Source organism: Nanorana parkeri, unplaced genomic scaffold (genome assembly GCF_000935625.1).
Source record: "Nanorana parkeri isolate BGI_ZX_2015 unplaced genomic scaffold, ASM93562v1 scaffold18, whole genome shotgun sequence".
NCBI classification, from domain to species: domain Eukaryota; kingdom Metazoa; phylum Chordata; class Amphibia; order Anura; family Dicroglossidae; genus Nanorana; species Nanorana parkeri.
This window is the reverse complement of record NW_017306286.1, coordinates 3,523,360-3,545,245: the sequence shown is the minus strand read 5'-3', so window position 1 is coordinate 3,545,245 and position 21,886 is coordinate 3,523,360. Positions and strand designations below refer to the sequence as shown.

Below are 21,886 nucleotides of genomic sequence, written 5' to 3'. Positions count from 1 at the left end.
AGGGGGGTTATAGACACTGAACGGTTGGTTAGGTGAATGAGTCTGGCAGCTGCATTCATGATGGACTGAAGGGGGGATAGCCTGTGTAGAGGTAGGCCAATGAGGAGGGAGTTGCAATAGTCGAGACAAGAGATAACAAGTGAGTGGATGAGCAATTTTGCGGTTTCTTTGGTGAGGAAGGGGCGTATCTTGGAGATGTTGTGAAGGCGGCAGGATTTGGATAGCATATGGATGTGGGGAAGAAAGGTGAGGTCCAAGTCAAGGATGACACCTAGGACCTTGGCATTGGAGGAGGGTTGGATAGTTGTGTTAACAATCTCAAGGGAAAAGTTGGGGGAAGGTGCACGGGCAGGAGGAAATATCATGAGCTCAGTTTTTGAAAGGTTGAGTTTTAAGAAGTCTTGCGACATCCAGACGGATATGTCATTTAGTAAATTAGTGACACGCAAGGACACTGAGGGGGTGAGTTGTGGAGTAGAAAGATAGATTTGAGTGTCACCGGCATAGAGATGGTATTGGAAGCCATGTGAGGTTATTAACTGACCAAGGGATGAGGTGTAGATATAGAAGGGGTCCAAGGACAAAGCCTTGGGGGACCCCTACAGAAAGATGAAGAGGGGAGGAGTTAGAGTTGTAGGTGATGCTAAAGGAGCGCTTAGATAGGTAGGAGGAGAACCACGAAAGAGCAGAGTCTTGTAGCCCAAGTGGGTGGAGTTGAGGAGCAGGTAGTCAACAGTGTCAAAAGCAGCAGAAAGGTCTAGTAGCAAGAGTAGGGAATAGTGGCCATTGTTTTTAGCTGTTAGTAAGTCATTAGTGAGTTTTAGGAGGGCGGTTTCAGTGGAGTGTAGAGGGCGAAAGCCAGACTGTAAGGGGTCGAGAGGGTTGTTATCAGCGAGGTGGAGATTACAGATGAGATTTCCCTGCTTTCCCTGCAGCAATGCTCTGCTGATCACAAGGCAATCTCAGTGTGCATTGGTTTGCCAAACTGAAGTAAATTTGCCCTTTCAAAGCAGGAAGTGAATGCTCTGAAAGTGTTTTACAATCACAGCATTTTACAGCTGACATGTCTATGTTATTATTAATCATCAAAGATAGAGGGATGCATTGGTAGAATTTGATTTTTGAGTGTAACGGTGCGCTCTAAAGCATAACTTAAACCAAGCACAGAAATCTATATTTTGCAGCCTACCAGTCTTAAGACATGGCTGCAATTTTTCAGGCCAAGACATTTTTCAGCAAGTACAAAAAGTACCTGTTGATCTTGCCAGAAATGCAATATTCTTGTCACATGCTGTGAGATGAAATGGAAGAAAACATTTTATCTTTCTTTTGTAAAAGCCCTTCACTCCACATGTACCAAAAATAAAAAAAGGAGGACATGTTTAAAGTCCAGCCTGGGTAGCAACCATGGATCTTCACTTAAGATACAATGGAGAAGTGAACGTAGCCACCCAGAAACAGGAATCTGTTATTTGCAAGATTACAAGGTGAAAATAAAGGAATAAAAACTGAAAAAGAAAAAAGCTAATGCATGTATCTTATCCAAGAACTGGCAATATATGACACATATCTGTTTTTAAGTTTAGACAAACCTTAATATACTGCAACCCCCTTCCTTTATTATTATTCCCTTGCTGCAACAATGAAAAGAAGTCCTGGGTACATTACAGGTTGGTCTGGTCAGAGCTTGCACGGGGCTTAAGATCCAACAGCACAGGTATCAGTACAGTGTTGTAGATGGAAGGGGGGAGAGAGTCACATGCTACGGCAAGCAAACAGGGGAGCGAACAAAAAGGTAACTATATGTAGGAAAGGAGGGGTCAGAAAGGCCCTGTGTGGGTAAAATAACATGTACATAATAAGTGTGCCCAAAATATCTAGTCTGTAAAACATATTTTAAGGCTTATGATGGGCACCAACATCTTGAGTTACTTGTGGGTCTTGCATACCACAGTCCATCATTTCTTCTATATCATACTACATTTGGCATAGGGACAAAGGAGCAGATGAATAAACTGGTTTTCCAATCTTTTGTGGTTGACAGATGCAGACAATTTTGGCACATGCAGGTGACATTTCAGTGCTGCACTGCTGTGCTGCACTGCTGTGCAGCCCTGCTGTGCAGCCCCACAAAGGCAGCCCTGTGACCCTAAACAAGTACAACAGAGGAACTCCATTCATGTCAGAACTGTCCTCTGTGCTGAAAGTCTGGGTCACAAGAACACAACAGCCAAGATGTTTTATACAGGAAAACATTTGCTTTCACAGGTATGACACAGCTAAAAGCATACATACCCCATAAATTAAAAAATATTATCTTTTTCTTATACATAAGGGTGTAAAGATGTTCGAGTCAACATCTGTTCCTTCTGCTTTCTACTGCAGAGCCCTTGTTTAGGTTCAATTTATAACATTTACTTATTTATGTTTTAATTTATACAAGGTATATTTATTCATACCCATCCACAAAGCACCAGCAGCAATGCATTTTTCTAAAGTACATTTGTAAACATGAATATTTACATGACATTTGTCAAAAAAGAAAACATGCACAAGTGCAAGATTACACGTGGTAGTATTCGTTCGGTGGTATTAATTCAATGATTTAAGTGAATTCATTCATCATTATCAACTCATTTTCACTTCTCTTGGGACAGAAAGCCCTAGAATCCCTTGAGTACACCAAGTAAACCGGTCATAAACATGAGCAACTCAAATCAAGCAAATTTATGAAAGCTATGCATTAGCAGAGGTTACCTTAAAGTGGCGCTACACTCTGGAGTTTATCCTTAAAAATGCATTCAAGTACTTTAACTATTAACAAAAATGTGTATTATTTGTATATCAAATGATTGGGTGATCTACAGCTGAGTGATAGACAAATAACCTACGTTATTGTTATTAGTTAAGGTCCTTGAATGAATTTTTAAGATTTAACTCCAGTTAAGTGTCACTTTAAGTGGAAAATGCCTGTCTTTCTGATCATTTTAACATTTCCTGTCTCCCCATTGGTCAGTGAGATTTTGTTTTGGCATTTGTGTCAAAATTAGGAAGACCATTGTCCATTGAGGTGGGAGGAGGCATGGACAAACTCAACTATGGAAAAATGTGAGATTTTAATATAACATCAGCAACTTATAACTGTGCATCTACTGATTGGTTTGCAAATATATTTCTCATGCTCTGCCTAATTTGAAATATGTTTCTTTTTACCGCACACATTGTGGGGAAATGATCTGGAGAAGGAAAAAAAAAAACGAAGGTTTTTGTACTTAAAGTAGACCTGATCACGTCAGCATACAGCTCTGCATGCTGATATGAAATCATCTTACATTCATTTGCTAAAATTTATTTTAATTTTATTTACAATTTCTTTGTTACCACTTCCTGGTCCACTTTGACACAAGTTATGTCATTGTGCCCAGTCGATGCATCCTGGGAAGGTGACATCAGCAGAGCATTGCTGGGAAATCTCATCTGCAGTCTCATGAGATCTCAATGAAAGGCATCCCTCCCCTGCGATGATGTGCATGGTCACTTGTCCTAGTCACATGTGCCACAGTTCCAGGAGGTAAAGGGAGAATTAGTAATCTGCCCTTAGTTAACATGGCCTCTGTCAGAAGACTGGGGAAGAAAAAAAATAAGGTATGCAAAGAATACAAAGCCTGCAATTATCTAGACGAATCTGTTTGTATAATGTTATTACTAAACATTTCCAGAGATTTCTAGAGATGCATTTGCTGTTATTTTGAAGATATGGGTAAAGGTCCTCATTAATATAACATAATTTTCTTAAAGACCATGGAGGGAAACAGGATTGTAGTTACTCTTAGACATGTGGATTATACTGCTGCCTTCAGGAGGTTTGGAATATAGAGTTAAGCCATAAGCTATAACGTTAAGCCATTTCCAGTAAAACACTGCCTCTAACCTTCATGTCTCGTTTTTGTTAGCAAGCAGAAAATAAGGCCAAATAACACAGGGGAAACAGGACCCTGTCCCTCAATGGACAAGATTGTACAGCAAGTACAAAAATCTTATTTTATTTAATTGCGGGACACTGGGTTGTAGTAATTCATGGACAAATGGGAAGTTCAATAGCAGTCTTACTGAGGAGTGGGCAAAAGCCACTAAGAAAACAAACAGATGTGAAATCTTATTAGAATCAATACCTGATTGAAGGCTTGATAGAAAACATTTTATCAATTATAGAAAGGGACATTGACAGGGATCGAACACCTAAGGTCAACTTAGCATTGTAGACCAGAACAAATAATCCAAGATGGGGGATCTAGTACCTGAATAAACAAAAAGCGCTAACAAAGTGGAGGACAACCAATTATCTACTTCATAGAAAAACATTGGTGGAGCGACAATTAACCAAAAACGTTTTTCTTTCTGGACAATTAAATAAGAAAGGCATACCAAACCCTTGACTTTAGAGAAGAGAAGCTAGGGCAGATATAGGATTAACATTAAAAAAAAAAAAAAAACAACTAGTTAACAGTTGGATACAAATTATTGCATGCTTGATTTCATTGAGGGGGAGGTCCATTATATAAGGGATATTGCCAGATAGGAAAGTATTCTCTAAAAGAGATTGGTATGGATATGAAAGCTCTCTGAACAGTAAATAAAATGGGAGAAGGAATTCTCACACTTCACGCCTACAATTGTGTCAGAGATGTGTTAGGCTTATTAAAACGTGCCTGAACCAGTAAAAAATATATAATTCTAGAAATAAGTAAATTTTGCCCTGCAAAGGACAAAAACCACCACAGTAGAGTCAGGGTATTTACCCCCTTATGAGCACTAGGAATAATAGTGCAAAACAGGTTCAAATGAGAAATATTTCCCAGTAATCCAGTCCACAAAGTATTCTGGAAATATAATACATAGAAAAAAAAAGTACTTCCAGATAATAGAAAATTCTGTCTCCAGACTTTGTAAGGATGTACAGGAGAATTAGGGATCAATGCTTCCTTGCAAGGAGGAAGGAAGAACATTCAGGTGAATGACTCTCACTGCTGAAATGGGAAACATTTAATTTAGGGATTTGAAAATCATCTCCTTTGTAGAATCAGACCAGAGGAGTATTGTTCCTAACATGTGGGAAGAGACAGTTTGAGGAGGATCAAGCATCGTGAGGCATACAAACCAAATGATGGAAAATAACTTTATTTAAGAGAAGAGTGTGGGAAAAGGATGGAATAACAAACTCAAGAAAATATTTCTATCAGTGTAGAAATCCGAGGAGTCAAAGATGTTTGATGCAAATTTTAGAGTTGAGCTACCTGGGCATCAAAACTACTAAGATGCAAATAAGTGATTTAGCAGTGCACTAATATTCAGAGAACTGAGGAGATGAGACCAAGGATCTGCCGATTAAACAGGAGAAAGACTATGAATCATCTACGAGGTCCTGCTGTAGGAGCAGAGGAAGAATGGGGTTGTTCTACCTCATCTACAGACTTTCTGACCTAGGAAGTTGTATACGCAACCTACCAGAGGCATCAGGAAAAACAAGGTAAAGGACAGAACCAAGGAGACAAACCCTTGCATGGTAAGTAAAATAAATGTCCCTTAAGGGCGTTTTCAGCGTTCCAGGAACAAAGTTAAAGCACCCACTGCACGTGAATAGACATTAGGCCCCTGTGAGAGACAAGTTTAGTTGCTTGTGAAAGACCATCACAGCTGAAATGCAATGCGTTTGTCATTTGTTCCAAACGCTCCAGGTTATGTGGATCCTACCTGTAGATGAGAGCGGTCCCTAAGGCTCCCTTCACACATAGCAGTAGTGGTTTCCAAGTGGTTTTTCGCACGGAAAACTGCGCTGAACGATACCGGGCAATCTTTAACATACGCGCGGACTCCGCACGTTTGCAGCTATTACTATAGCCGGAATCCACCATAAAATTGTGCTTGTACTATTTGCAGCCGCCGCAAAAGTCTGAACAATGCACATTACTTTTTGTTGGCTTGTTTTTTATGTTTAGAGCAGTATGGCCGAATACGTGCAGAAAACCACTCTCTGTGAATGGAGCCTTAAGAGTGTTAATCAATTCTGACATGGAGGCACTAAATCACTGCCACTAAGAGTCAGGCACTTACACAGGGTAACTCATACTGACACCTTAGAATAGAATCAAAGTGAAAGGCAGTCAGGACCGATCCCAAAAAAGTTAATCAGTGATGAAATGCATAGGGTGGAGCCACACACAGCGACGGCAAAATGTAGTAAAGGGGAAAGTACACTCACACTGTAGGGATCTGTAGTAAGCGATACCTTTTTCCCCCTATGCAAACATATGCGGTCATATACTCGGTGCTGGGAAGCAATGAGCTGAGCGTTTTTATGCTTTTCTGCTTCATGCTATTCTCAATAAATGGTGTTACCCTATGATCTGCTTCTGTTTCTGCCTGATTTTATTGGACATGGGACATGGAATTATATGCCCCAGAGCCTGTGACAAAAGGTACTTCAAGGAGAAGTGAATTTAAGCATTTTGACCATGTTATTTAGCTAGTTAACTGGTCACATCAACCTGGTAAGTTTGTTTCTATTGAGGAGACCTCTGGTGGTAGAAGAAGGTGTTTGCCTTTAAATTACCAAATGCTGCTGTTCACTAGATTGAAGACTAAAAATCATGAGATCATCAGAGCAATTCGGGATGAATTTATTGAATGTACTTCATTAAAATTGTTTTGTTTTACAAGAGATTTACACTGTGTGTGTATATCTACACACACACACACACACACACACACACTGTGGCTCCATTGTGGGTTTAGAGTGTTTTTGCATATATTTTAATTCTTGTATAATTATTTTTGGATTTCCCCAAAAAGGGGATTTATTGTGAGAGGCCGAGATGTTTATTGGTAATTAAATAAATTAAAATGTCATGTATTTAAGTATTTCACAGCCCTAACTCAAGAACAATGACAGGAATCTCATTCGATGTTGGCTCAGAAATATAAGCAACATACTTGAAGGTGGCCAAGATTATAGAATGATCAAGAGATTCAAGGGTTAAGATTTGTATCTCCATGATTATAAATGTAAAATTGCATGGTCCTGATCGATTAGTTTTAGAAATATTAATTTTTTTACAATTTTTTAAATACCATATATAAAAAAGTGTCACTAACAGCTAACAAAATAGTACTTGATTATTAGGTTTACAGTCTATGTATAGTCAAAACTTCCTATTTAGTTTTGGATAGAGTTGTGAGATTTTAAAACCCTTCTAAGTTCAGTTTTGCAGTATCTGTCCTATAGGGGATATTTTCCTTTACTTCCTGTCCCAAAGATATAACAGGAAGTGACAGGACATCCCTGCATATTGAGGGGTGTTCCCCTGTTAGACAGACATCACGGGAACAGTTGTCCCCATTGTAAGATTTTTCCTCACATGTTTTCTGCTGACAATGATACAAAATTTGGCTTTCCATAAACTTCAGTCCCAGTGACAGTCACCAGGAGAAAAAAGGAGAGTGAATCTCCACATTGGGGACACAAGGCTGCTTAAACAAGCTATCAATAGACTCTACTTAACTAACAACCTAGTCAAACAACCGCAGTTTGTACTCATTCTTTACTTTCAATCCAGTAGTTACTACTTCCCTTCAAGCCCTGATGAAGGGGGCAAAACTCCAGAACGTTGTTGATTTTGTGATAAAGTCTTATTTCAGCTTGGAATAAATCTGTGTCTGAACTATTTCCTTTTTGATGCTTTAAACTAAGTTTATCACAGCAATAAAAGAATGACAGGGGATCAAACCCTTCCAGACCCTACCATAAACTAAAAAAAGGAAAACAAAATTTTGGCCATAGATACACTGCAGACAGCACACCGCAAGATGCAGCAATGACCCCCTTGAAAAAGTACATTCAAAAATACAGAGCATTATCAAATGTTATACTTAAGAGGTGGCCACATACCGGTAAGAGAGTGCAGTTACAACCTATATGTATATTTATTAGGGATGTTCAGATACCAAGTACCATACTTGGTACAAATACATGTACAGATACTTTTCCAGCTCCAAGACTAGACTAGAGAAAAATTCAAACGTTAGGATGCAGCTGTCATTATTAAGGGGCACACGGAGCTCCTGGGATTTGTGCATTCCTGTTTTGATGTTTTAATTATTTTTCTTTATAAATATATATTAGGGATGCCATTTTTTTAAAGTACAAGTACTGATAATTGTCCAAGTACTCATAGATACAAGTGCTGATACATTTTTGATTTCAGGACAGTCGTGGAGCTCCAGAGCCAGGTGACAGCTGCAACCCTTTTAGTCAGGTATCGGCACTGGTATCGGAACATCCCTAATATTTATATATTAGGCTCAATTCGCAAGTTACAAATTAGCCCTTGTAGTGGAGCTACCCCTGCACTGCAAGGGTTAACTGCTTGTTTTGGTCTAGGGTCTAAAATAAAAAAAGATATACTCACCTGATCTGTGATCCTGCTGCGGTTGCTGCCCTCTTTTCCCCTCCTCTCTGGCTGTGCAAGGTCCCTCTGTGTACCCATATCCAATGAAAGTCAATGGACTTGTATTAAACATGAGGACATGAGCACATCAGCGAGGCTCAGACTGCTGGAGCTCTGGGGAGAAGAGCCTAACAGCCAGGCGGGATAAGGTAAGTATATTTTTTTTTAGACCAGGGGTGGGCAACTTTAGCCCTCCAGCTGTGATGAATCTACAAATACTATCATCCCTCTGCCTCTGGGAATCATGCCCATGGCTGCTAAAACCTTGCAATGCCTCATGGGACTTGTAGTTCCACTACAACTGGAAGGCCGGAGTTGTCCACCCGTTTTAGACCTTAGACCAAAATGAGCAGTTAACCTTTGTAGTGCGGGTAGTAGTCCCACTGCAAGGGTTAATTTGTAATTTCTTCTTTAACCCAAGCCAATGCATTGTATTTTCAGCCATGTCACTTTAATCTTCAAATCTCATTGGATTCAGCTGAAAATAACTGTCACTTTTTTTAAAACAAGTAACATTATCATTGTGTGTTAGCTTTGTGACTTGAGCATACTGTTTTTGACTGTATAAGGGCAGTACATATGTAATGTTTAATCATAGGAATCCCCCTAAAAAATGTAAGATGCTGGTTCTCCAATTGCAAGTGAAGAAAGATTATTATTTTTTTTTACAATGGATGAATATCTGCCTAATGAACAAATACGTTTATAGGGGCCACTGTCACAAAGAATATACTGATAACGCTGATTATTACAGTGATATTATTAAGTAGATAAATTACGTTTTTTCACAAACATTTATTTATGACTTTATTTTTCTCCACAATTACAAGTATCCAGTAAAAGTAACAGTGACAGGTGTAAAGAGAAACTTCAACACTGCCATGGATGCAGAGTTACTTTAAATGGCTTCTTATAAAAATAAATAATAAAAAAAAAACTGTTTATGCAACTGCATTAAAGGGAGCTAAACTCGCTGATTTAACTCTTCCCAAAGGAAAGCTCAAGTTTGACATTTTTGATAAAGTTTATTAAATCCCTAATCAGATCTATCAATGCTGTTTTCCACAGTGTTTCCATTTACATTCTGCCTACTACCATATGTGCAGTGTATACTACATTCAAGAAATGCCATTAATCGATCTTTCATGCCCTCAAATGGCTGGTGCTAAAAGCTGATCACATGTGCAGCACCATGAGAACTGCAGATCTAAATAGAGGCTAAGATGCCACCCATCCTTGGGAGATATGAGGATAGGAGGGTTTAGTTCTGCTTTAAAAAATTATTATGGAATAAAATTGCTATCATTAGATGTATTAACCGCATATGGTGATTCGAATACAATACTATTCATGGCAGCAGTCCTTTAAAAAAACATTATATAGCTATTAAATGTATAGATATTTTCTACAAATTATACCATTATAAAAAAATCTTTGCATCCATATTATGCCATTATATTGGATATTATATGGATTATGGAAGCAATATTCAGGACCTAGAATTCTGGAGGCTTTGGGTAATACTTGCCTGATCTTGTACTACAATAAACATGAACACACTGGTGATGATCATCCTGAGATAGAAGCTCCCACCATCAGTTTTCAGAGAAGATACTAATGGACACCCAATTTCAGCTTTCCACAAGCACATGGCAACTCAACAGATAATAAGTACCTAAACTGTCTAAAAAAAAAAAAAAAGAAGAATTATTCCCTTCACGGCCCATGATGGGATAATCCCGTCATGAAGTCTGAAGGGGTTAAACAGACACTGAACAGAGTCTATTCAGTGTTGTAGAGCTGGCGGCCGGCTTTACAGTAGAAGCGATTTGGGGGGGGGGGCAGGGGCAGCGATCCGTTAACTGGGCCACTGCCGCCCTCGTCCCTCCCCCCCGGCCTGTGTTTCCTGAGCTGCCCCCATGGGCTCAGGACCGGCATGTCGGGTGCCGGAGGGAAGCTGGGGAGGAGATCCATGAATGTCGCTCACAGATTTCCTCCCCGTTCCATGGGACCGGGAGCGACGCGTATTGCATCACTTCCGGTCCCATAGCTGCACTCAATAGGCTATTTAGAATGTAAAGGTGATACTAGGGGACTTTTGGACCCCCAGCATCACAATAAAGAGTATCTGTCACCATAAATATGCTATCACATAGAGGGCTTGTAAGCCCCCCTATGTGATTGCAATTCAAGTTAAAAAAAAAGTTATAAAAATATTAAATTAAATGTAAAAATAATGTAATTCTTTTAAAGTCCCTGTGCGACATCACATAAGCACACGTCGGGTGTGCCGCCGTATGAAAACGACGGTTGCGCTACACATGTTGGGTATTGCCCCACACGCCAGAGAGCAATAATTCTAGGGCCAATATTTACATGCATCTCTAAACTGATGACCTGGGGCGGGCTTTTAAAGTGTCGTCTATGGACTTTTTGGGGTACTGAATTCTGTCGCAGTTTCACGGACACACACAATTTTTAACCTGGGCATGTTGGGCACAGGAGCACAGTTGGGAGACAGTTGTCCCCCTTAACAAACTACCAGGTATTATTTTAATAAAAGCTGTATATTCAAGAAGATTTAGAGCAACTTTTGAGATTACAATAACATATTACAGCTTATTTGAGATTTTAGAGATTGGGTTCGCATCTACTTGTGGAAGAATATGCGCAGGAACTAATAGATGTCGTCATAGAAAAGCTGCTCAATTGCATCCCAGTTCATTTATTAGTATTCCTTTATGAAGGAAGCTGACACAAAGATTAATATTTACTAGGTATAATAGAAGTACATCTATACATTGTCAACTAGGCAGTTCACCACAGCCTGTAAATGATGGCTCCATGAACACGAGTTTTGAAATTAGCTGTCACCAAATGCTTTTTTCCCCCTAGTCAAACATAATTTCCAGCGGCATCAATTATTCATGGCAGGCTTAGATCTTTCATTTCTGTGAAAGGCTTTCTAGCCTCAGCAATATGAAACTACACAATTGTATGTCACAAATGGCTGTTTAAAAGTGTTTGCTTAATAAGCTGAACGTCTGTCAGATGTATATTAACAATACCGAATATCAAGGCAAGAAAAAGAAAAACACCTTTGTCTTTGTTCTTATGTTGACACTTGACACATTCTCTTTTTTTGGTCAGTGTGATACATATTTATTGTCATGTATGTGCAATTGAATCACTGGCAAATATATGTTCTATTATTCTTATGTACAGGGTGTTTAAAACTTACAAGCAAAACATTTTTTCTTTCTATAGAAAATGTTTGAATTCCGGAAAAACTTGGGATACTCAAAAGTACTCTACATTCTATGGCTTGCAGAGTGCCAGTCTCTATAAATATCCTCATACAAATGATTTTTGTGAATGTAGAACACACTATCATAAAGTCAAATCACATCCAATGCTAAGCAGATTCGTGTTGTAAAACATGCATGTTGAAGTTATGCTGAGCTCAGCAAACCGTTCTGAAAAAGGTGTAAGTAGATTGTGACAAGTCAAGGGGAGTAAACGGCAGAAATCTCTTGCTGTAGTGAAGGAATTACAAGCACATGTAGCATTTATCCTCTTACTCCTTTCCAGGAAAGAATCTGCTTTAACTGCAAGGCATGCCTTTTAACTCAACACGTTAGTGTAAAAACGTATGGACACACACTCTAACATCAATATGATAAGAAACCAAAGATTGTTCATACATGAATTCTACATATAGGAATCTAACAGGTCACACTTTAATGGTATAAGTATTAGGGTTAATACAAGTGTTTGCACACAAAATAATACATTATCCACCCCTTTCCCCATCAAACTGCCTTGGGTAAGGGGGAGGACTTGGCTTTTGAAGGCGCGCTATCAGGAGTTTGAGGGTGAAAGGGATATTTCATATAACATTCAGCTTGAAAACTCAGAATATCTTTAGAAAGGTGTTACTGTGTGGCGGAGAGGGCAAAATTTGTTTTGAATGGCTGGGGTCTTTACCATTGCACTATTGCTCTCTCTGTTATTTAGGTCTGACAAAAGCAGACAGACTAAACCCCGTTCTTCTTACTCACTGCTTCTTAATAGGGAAAACATATTGAATGCATTGATCACATTGAGGACCTTTAATCACAATTGATCAGAATCTGTACAACCCTAGAAAAGGGTGAATCCTAATAACTAGGGATTCACCAATATCGGTTTTTCGGTATCGAGCACCAATATTTTTTTTTCGCTACTCGTCGATACCGAGTATTGGTGTATTGTGCTCCGATTATCAGGAAGTCACACCCGGCTTCCTGATTGCCTGTGAAGCCGGTGTTCTAGCTAAAGAACAACGGCTTCAGAGGCTGCCTAGCTTCCTGACCAATTAGGAAGCCAGGCGGCATGTCATGACCCGCCCCCCGGCTTCCTGACTTGCTAGGAATCTGGTTTAACCAGCAAGTCATGACGTGCAGCCCGGCTTCCTGACTGGTTAGTAAGCCAGGTTGCCTACCAACAAGTAAAGCTGGCTTTCTAACCAATCAGGAAACCGGGCGGCACATCATGACCCGCCACCCAGCTTCCCGATTGGCTAGGAAGCCAGGTTCACATGTTCCTAGACAGCCAGGCTTCCTGACCAATCTGGAAGCCGGGAGGCAGGTCATTACGTGCCGCCCGGCTTCCTAATTGGTTAGGAAGCCAGACTGCTTAGCAACACGTGAAGCCGGCTCCCTAGCCAATCAGGAAGCCGAGTCATAACCCACCGCCTGGCTTGTTGATTGGAAAGGAAGCCAGATCCATGGTCCCTTGGCACTGCCAGTCAGAGAGAGATGCTGATGTACTCGCCCAAATACTTGGCATTGGCACAGATGCTAGTATTGGTATCAGTGCATCCCTACTAATAGCCTTACAGTACCCTTGGTTCTTGCCTTCTGCAAAGAAAAGATAGCGTATTGTTGACAGTCACATTTAAGACAATGCTCCTCTACAGTGCAGATAACATAAAAAGAATAGAAATGTGGCCTAATGTTAAAACTGAACATATTTCTCAACATCTAGCTTAAAATGTAAAGATTTAGAGGGAATTCACCATAAAGGTAAGAGAACAATAACCAACACCAAACTTACAAGAAAACGACCTACTTACATTTGCAGTAAACATATATAACTGCAGAACTGTCACTATAAGTGCAGGTTTATCATATTTTTATAATACACGTTAAAGCCCATTTCCACCTTTGTAGGTGATTAACATTGTGGTAATGTAGAGGTGCAGTAATGATGTATATGTGTGCACATTTTCATGACTGACATTAGAAATTCACACAAAAGAAATTCTGCACAGAAAACTTAATCTGACACTGGGGTCGGATTGTCTTGTACAGGCTGTAAAGCAGCTGACTTCCTCTCTGTAAGTCATCGTAACAAGATCAATGGATACCAAATCTGCCTTTCCAAGTCACAAAACACTGTCCAGGGGGTGTTGCCACTATAAAGTTGCCATTAATGAATGGGGAGAGAGCTCAGAGAGAGATTGAGCAGAGAGAAGAGCGAGCAGAGAGGGTGAGAGAAAAGATAGAGCAGAGAGATCGAGATAGCTCAGTTTCCACAGAGAAGCTTGTGCACGAGGGAAGCAAACCATTCCGAGAAATGTAGTTTTCCATACCCTACATTGTAGTTCCCACATGGAAGCAGCCTGTAATTTAGGTTTCTGTGTTCTTATACAGCATTGTATATGTACATTGCTGGCATGTGTTTTTTGTAAAAAAATACCTTCCCAAAAGGTGGCAATGGGCTTTAAGAGGTTTTGTTAATGGGCAAATACCGCTTGCTTTAAGGTACATTTTCCTTGCATCTTAGATCAGTTTAAGCTTATGAGATCATTTAGAGTTTACTGAAAGATACATTTAACACGCAAATTACCTCCTTCTGACTTGCATTTGACCTTCTAAGCTTCTTCAAGTTGAGTTTAAGTTTCCACTGACTTGTATTAGGTGAAAGCCTGTCAGCACAGGCCCAAATTCAAAGTGAACTGGCTTTCAGAAGGCAAAAATCAGCTCCCTGAAAACAGGTAGACCAAGGTGTCTTCACTTACTATTAGCTCTGGATTCTACAGATAAGCTGAGCTGCCTACTCTTAAGGTGCCCATACACTGTGCGATCGTACGATAATTGCAAAGTGTATGGAAGGCGTGCAACCGTTTTTACTGTACGGTCGCACGTCTTTTGTCTAAGGAGCATGCTAGAAAACCAGCCGAGAATCGTATGATTTTCGGCTGGTTTTTAGCATGATCGTAAGATCAATGCCGCACGGGCCGGTGTGCACACGCGCACACTACCAGGTCAGCATTGCGGTCATCGCAAGTACGATCTGCCTGTCCAAGATGGGCAGATCGTACGTGTATGGCCACCTTTATAGATATATACCAGGTATTTGTTTCCTAATTACAAATTGCAGTAACTGTGTTAAACCCCAAATTCTTGGTTACATACTCAATGGACATGAAAGCAAAAAATTGACTTTGAAAATATCCATTTACCAAGATCTAAAACTCATTCTATCATTGTCAAATAAAAATAAAAACCCAGAAAGAATATATGAAATTTCATACATGACTGAGCATGTCGCCATTCCATCAAAAAGACAATAGCTAATTGTTTTGCTGTAGTTTTCATGGTCCACTAAGTAACAACTGCATACAATTATAACTGTACAAAAACCATCTGCACAGCACAGTTCATATGTAAAATAAAATAAGCCATGGTCTGAATATGAAAGCACCCTTCCGCTCAGTACTATACCATTTGGAGTCAGATAGTGAAGTGATGGATATTGGATTAGGCAGACTAGAGAAATCAAGCTCTAATGCCATTACAAACCTTATTATTTTAAGTGGAGTGTGCTTCATATGTAACTCCATTTATTATACATTGAAAGGAGAGTGTATTTCGAAACAATAAACTTGGCGTACATTTACAAAAGCACAGTAACAACCATTCTGCCAACATCCTTGGTAACCATGGCAATGAAAGGCAATTTTAAGCTTTGTCTAATGCAGACACTGTGCATCCAAAGTTCAATGCCTCGGTAAAGACACTTCAAAGGCAGTTTCTGCATTTGGTGTCTGCATTAACTGTGCATACTCAGAGGTAAGTGATCATGTACAATGTTCCATAGAGCCATAAAGCTAAAAAAAAACTCACCCCCGTGCTGACAAGAGATAGCATAATCCTTTCATTTAAGGCTAAGGTCTCTCCTTGCTTCATCTTGATCCTCTTCTTATCTAGACATTTCATTGCGTACCTAGGAGTATACAGAAAATAGCACATGACAATTAACTTAATAAAAAGAGTAAATAAACCTTCAGATTAAAAAAATACTTTTAGTAGCTCACCTAAATGTTAGAAAGGTTTTTGACATATGTACTATATTTGTAGCAGGTCAGAGGAATACAAATATTTTAATACAGGTTTATCAGCACTACTGGTTCATTAATGGGTATACTGCTTCTGCATGCATCTATGAAGTTGGAATGTAGCCACTGTGCTGCCACCAGCAGCCCATTTATTGTTATTTATTGCGGTCTTTTGTGCCCTGGTACATTCCATTGTTCTTGCCCCTCTTTTTTGTGTTAAATAAATAGGTATCTTGTTAGACACTCCCTGCTTTTGCATTCCCTCAAGTTACCTTTTGCCCTCATGGAGAAAAGAGCTCCCCCAATAAGAGATCAGAAGCATATTGTTCCGTGATGCTCACAAAACACCCTTGTAACCCGCCAAGTCTGGAATAAATTACACTGGATTTCAATTTAGCCTTCGTGGTGAGTTGACACTGTCTGTGGTTTTCTGCCAGGTCAGCAAGTAGCCTTACTGTCCACAGAGACTGGGCCTTGGGAGCTATGTCCCATTGCATAATGAGGCATTTGAAACATGCTGGCTCCCTTAGGCCTTATTCACATCTAGGTGTTTTTGAGCAGTAGAAAAAGAGCTTCTAAACGCCCCTGTACACACCTAAGTAGCAAAACGGCAAACGCAGAAAAAAGTACAGGAGCTTCTTTTGGCAGTTTCCAGCTCGTTTTCCCCTTCATAGACTTAAATGGAAATGCCAGGAAACGCGCGACAGAAGCATGTTCCACATTTTTATACGCGGTTTTGCACTTTTTAATGTGCATTTGTCCATTGACCACAATGTCTCTTAAGCTGCCAGTCAAAACGCACGTCTTCATGTGCGCGCGGTTTCACACACGCAAAAATGTGCAAAACGCACGTTAACTGATAGCTAAAACCGAGCAAAAACGATGAAACCTTGCTGTGCACGGGGCCTACCTAAAGAGAGAACTACATAAAGGATGTGCTGACACAGCAAGTGTACATAATTGTGATTTTCTTCTGCCTCCTTCTCTTGGCTCAGGATGATAGATGCTACTGGAGAGAGGTCCGGCAGAAGTGCAGCAAGAGTTCACTTTCCTTTACTGTGGGCATGCTTACTTGCTTTGGAAATGTTACGTATTTGCTGTGGCCATTATATTTGCTGTAGACACTTATTTGCTGACATTGTGGACATTTCACCGAGCTGTGGTCATTGTACTACACTGTGGGCTGAGCTGTTTGAAAGCTATAAAGATTGTGTGTGCATTATTGAGTTTGAAATGGGCAGCTTGCACATCTGGAAAGGCACCATCAATGCTGAAAGATATATCCAGGTTTTAGAGAAGGATATGCTCCTATCAAGGTGACGTCTTTTTCAGGGAAGGCCTTCTATATTTCAGTAGGACAATGTTAAACTGCATACTGCATCTATGACAGCAGCATGGCTTCGTAGTAGAAGAGTCCGGGTGCTTAACTGGCCTGCCTGCAGTCCAGAACAGTCACCAAATGAAAATATTTGACGGATCTTGAAGTGCAAAATATGACAAAGAAGACCCAGGACTGTTGAGCAGTTAGAATCCTATTTCAGGCAAGAATGGGACAACACTCCACTCCCAAAACTCCAGCAGCTGGTCTCCTCAGTTCCCAGACTTTACAGAGTGTTGTTAAAAGAGGGAATGCTACACGTTGGTAAACATGGCCCTGTCCCAACTTTTTTGAGACGTGTTGCTGCCATCAATTTCAATTTATTTATTTTTTAAATGGTGCATTTTTTTTAGTTAAAACATTTGATATGTTTTCAATTTTCTATTGTGAATGAAATCTAGGTTTATGAGATTTGCAAATCATTGCTGTCTGTTTTTATGTAGATTTTACAGTGTCCCAACTATTTTTGTTTTGTGAGAATTTTGGGAGAGGCTATCTCAAAAGGGAGGCTGGACAGTGGTGGACAGGGACCCCGTCACCCCGCCGAGACGTCACTGCGCATGCACGCGCGCCCATCTTGGTGATTGATGCCGAGAGAGGAGGGGACAGTCACCCGGCGGGACGAGGTATGCCACCGGGTGCCCTCCTCTGTCCTGATACTGTCGGGCGTTCGGTCCATGACCGAGCGCCCGACTTTTCAGAGGGGGGTGACACCAAAATGACTGAGTCATTTTGGTGTCACCCCTCCAATGGTGTCACCCGGGTGCATGCCGCACCCCCCCCTTGTGACGCCACTGGGCCATTGCATAACGCTCCATGGAATTTAGGATAAAAAGTAAAAGTATGTTTTTCAGCTTGTGTGACACCTATTTACATTTGGCCCTTGCTAGTTAATTGTCAGCCAACTGCGGTAGAATTATCTTAGGGAGACTTTAGTTCAGCTACTAAGCTGCCCCCAGACATTCAAAAGAGGTTGAAAAGCACAGCTACAAACTGTCTGCCGTCAAAGCAGAGAGTTCTATATTCCTTAAAAGCTTGACTTGGACATACTCACAAGTAATTTTTATGGAAAGAGGAGGGAGAAGAGCATGGAGGTGGTACCAACTTATCAATGGGGTTAAAAAAAAGAAAAGAAGCAAATCGGCAGAAGTTCTGTAACTTAATCAATTGACTGTTCCCACCAACAGTGGGTGGCCTAGAATTGCACTTAAAAGAATAAAAATGTGCTTTATTTAGTAAAATATCTTTGGAGATAGCAATACGAATATTAGTGGCACAAGAAGGTCAGGGGCTGGAAAAGCCAGTGTAAAGACAGGAAGTTATGTGCACTGACATGCAGAGATCTCGATTCTCAGTACTCACATTTTACCGGTATCTGCCTTCCGACACCCATAAACTTCACCAAATCCACCTCGACCAATGATTCGATGAACACTAAAATCATTCATTGTCAACTGTAAATCAGAAATAGAAACTAATCATCGAAAGGAAAAATACCTGATAATGATGAAACACAACCACATGCATATGCAAGTTGACATTCTTATGGAGAACATTTTATATATTACAGTTTATATAGCAAAGATTTTATAATTCATTGTTACAATTCCAACTACTGTGCAAGTTACAAACTTTTTACATCAAATAAAATTTGTTTACTCCCCGGAAAATGATTTTCTCCAAGCTTATTGAAAGACACAGCCAGATTTATTTGGTGTGTGGGTTTTTGCTGCCTACAGGAGAAGTATGCTAGGTGCATTAAAAGCATCGTAGGGGGACTTACCACCCTGTGGCCTAACCTCCACCTCTTGCTAGAGAGCTCAGTTAGCCACAAACAGTACCAGGAAAAAACAAACTTCCAAGACAACAGGTCGGAAAAAAACAGGAGCTGTATCTCTCAGGGCTAGTTCACACCAGAACTGCGTGCGTCTGCAATGCGATTTGCCACAATAGTACCGCGATTGACACTTTTTTTTGCTTAAAGTGGGATTTTCAGTGCGTTCCAGTGCATTTGCATATGTTTTTGATGCATTTTGACGCGTTCCGTTGTGATCGGATGCAGCTAAAATAGGACAAGCAGTATTTTTTTCACTGCATCGGAATGGAGTGTACTGGCGTAAACAGAGCACCAGAAATCCCATAGAAAAGCATTGTGATGCATTCTGGATGCAGCTGCCAAACTGAACGAAAACTGTAATCAAATAACGTAACTGGTTGAAGCCCAAACCTGATTCAATGCTAGCATACGCTAGTGCAGCCACATCAATCTTAAAAAACATATGAAGGACCAAGTAGCCACCTTCCAAACTTGGCACACCCAGGTTTGGATTCATAATGCACAACATGCCATGATGGTTGCGGTAAAATGAGAATTCACAGCACAGTTCCTGTGAAATGGAAATTCATTTACAAAATAGATGTACCAGAAAAGCAAACAACCCACCTGACCAGCAGTAATCAGGGTGGTGGTGACAAGCTCACTGCAGCCCCCTGCAATATAGTGAGCCCCTAGGTCACTTTTCCAGAGCATAGTGGTAGTATCCAAACATGGGGTACTGCACTTGGCCCCTGAGCAGAAGCACTGTGACAAGTAGTCAAATAACACCAGTCTTCTGAATTCACCAATGGAAGAACTTAAGGCATGCCACAGCCATGTTGTAAGCAGTGCTTTTGCAATGGACCATGATTAGGAGTCATCAGAGCCCTGCATGGCTTGATGGCTGGACTGGTGATCTAGGATATCTAGCCTGTTATCCATCCAGCTGTTGACTGAAGATTATCAACCCAGAAAAGAAAATCGGTAACAAAATTCCTAGAGCTTTCCTAAAAAAGCATTGACCTGAGGAGTTAAGGAAGAGGAATTCTTTCTCCTTGGACACCAAGAAATATGAAGCTCCCTAGCAAGAGGTGGGGTTTAACCTATAGCACGGTGCAGCCCCCAATTTGTTTTACATGCACCTAGTCCCCTGCAAGACTTATCAGTTGTATTTCTGTTGTATTTCTTATGAATGACAGAGATAAGTATATTTTGTTTACTAAGCAGGGAACCCAATTTACAAAATAATTCTATATAAAGGCTAGTTTAGCACATGTAGCAAATATTGATTTAAGTATACTTACATGGATGTTTAATTCAACATTTTTCCATTGACAAAACCTTGTAAACCTGTCGCTGTTAAAGAGAAAAAAAATATATAGTAAAAGGACAATATAACGTTAACACAAGATGACTGTTTCTTACCACTTATTTCCAATACAAAAATGACTGAGGACAGTTAGAGGGCTCATGGCTACACACAGCCTTAAATTATCTGTGATTGAAATCACAAGCAATGATTTTATTATTATTCGGGACATCTCATGACTGTAAATCATGAACACATGAGCTTTGTTTTTCGTTGTCTTTTTACTGGGATAAACCAAAAAACATGACTGTAAACTTGGAGCTCATCAGCAGCAATGAAGCAATGGATCAAGTGACACATAAAACCTTCTTCAATAAAGAGTAGAATAGAGCATCAGCAAACAAGACCAAAGAACTTAAACTAAAAAGAAAGAAAGTCATAAGTGAACGAGCGAGGAACATGGCATTTGGTACTGATGTATTATAATGTTTCAAATGTAACTGGGTACTCAGTTTAAATGAGCTAAATACATTCTTTTTTCTAGCCTCCCCAGCTGGAGTGGACACCAGCGCACAGGCAGAAAACACTCTGGTTGGAGAGGCAATTCAGCCGCCCACCCCCTAAGAACCCGGCACCTCCTTCCTCGGCTGCATGTCCTCCTCACCTCTGCCTCTGGTCTTGGCCGCTGCGGTAAGTTTCGCTGTGTAGCTGTGTGTATCCAGGACTGACAAGTTTAATTGTCAGGGACTGCTGACACATCTAGTGCCGACACACAGGCCTTTTATATAATGATGATATGACTGTCCTGGTGTCCTGTGTGTGAGGGCACTACAAGTGTCAGCAGTCTCTGTCCATAATATGACAATCCTGCTGCCCTGGAGCACTGTAAGCCCATGTTCTTTCTGCATTACATTACTGACCTCTGCACTCTGTATTACTATTCACCTCTGCCCTCTGCATTACACTACTGACTTTATTTCTTGGTGCAGAGTGCTCTACTGTACATGTGAGCTGTCCTAAAATCCTGTCATAATCTGCATTGCTGGGGAGATGGGGAAGAACAGCAGACATGGTGAGAAGTGGACAGAACAGAGGAAAAGGGGATATGGGTAGATGGGGGCAGACCAGGGGACATGGTGATATGGGGACAGAGCAAGAGCAGTGCAGGGCGGGTGAGCGTAGGGCGGCATACTCCCATAGAGAAGGACAGGGGCTGCGTACTAATCACGCGCAGCACATGTCCTTCCCGGGAGCTGCCCGGCACGGCCGTGCACGCAGCACGGCCGTGCACGCAGCACGGAGCTGTATGTGCCGGCCTTTTCTCATGTGAATGAGGCCTAAAGGATAAACCACAAACCAGAAGCCAAGATATTGCCTTTAAAAGGCAGCGGAAGATTTCCAATGTGTGTCTACACCTAATCAAAGAAAGGCTTACACCTCAAGGGGGCATAAAAAAAAAAAAAAAAAACGGACTGAAATCGGGCTAAACAAATAC

At 40.6% G+C, this 21,886-nt stretch overlaps 1 protein-coding gene across 1 annotated transcript in view; it reads right to left on the bottom strand.

Annotated features, from left to right (window-relative positions):
• Positions 1–21,886, bottom strand: part of LOC108790542 (beta-adrenergic receptor kinase 2) — a 276,398-nt gene that overhangs the window by 61,976 nt on the left and 192,536 nt on the right. The window contains exons 7-9 of the mRNA XM_018560833.1: positions 20,387–20,438; positions 18,629–18,720; positions 15,677–15,776 (exon numbers count right to left, since the gene is read on the bottom strand). Coding sequence (XP_018416335.1) covers positions 15,677–15,776; positions 18,629–18,720; positions 20,387–20,438 — 244 coding nt within the window. The remainder of the gene's footprint in view (positions 1–15,676; positions 15,777–18,628; positions 18,721–20,386; positions 20,439–21,886) is intronic.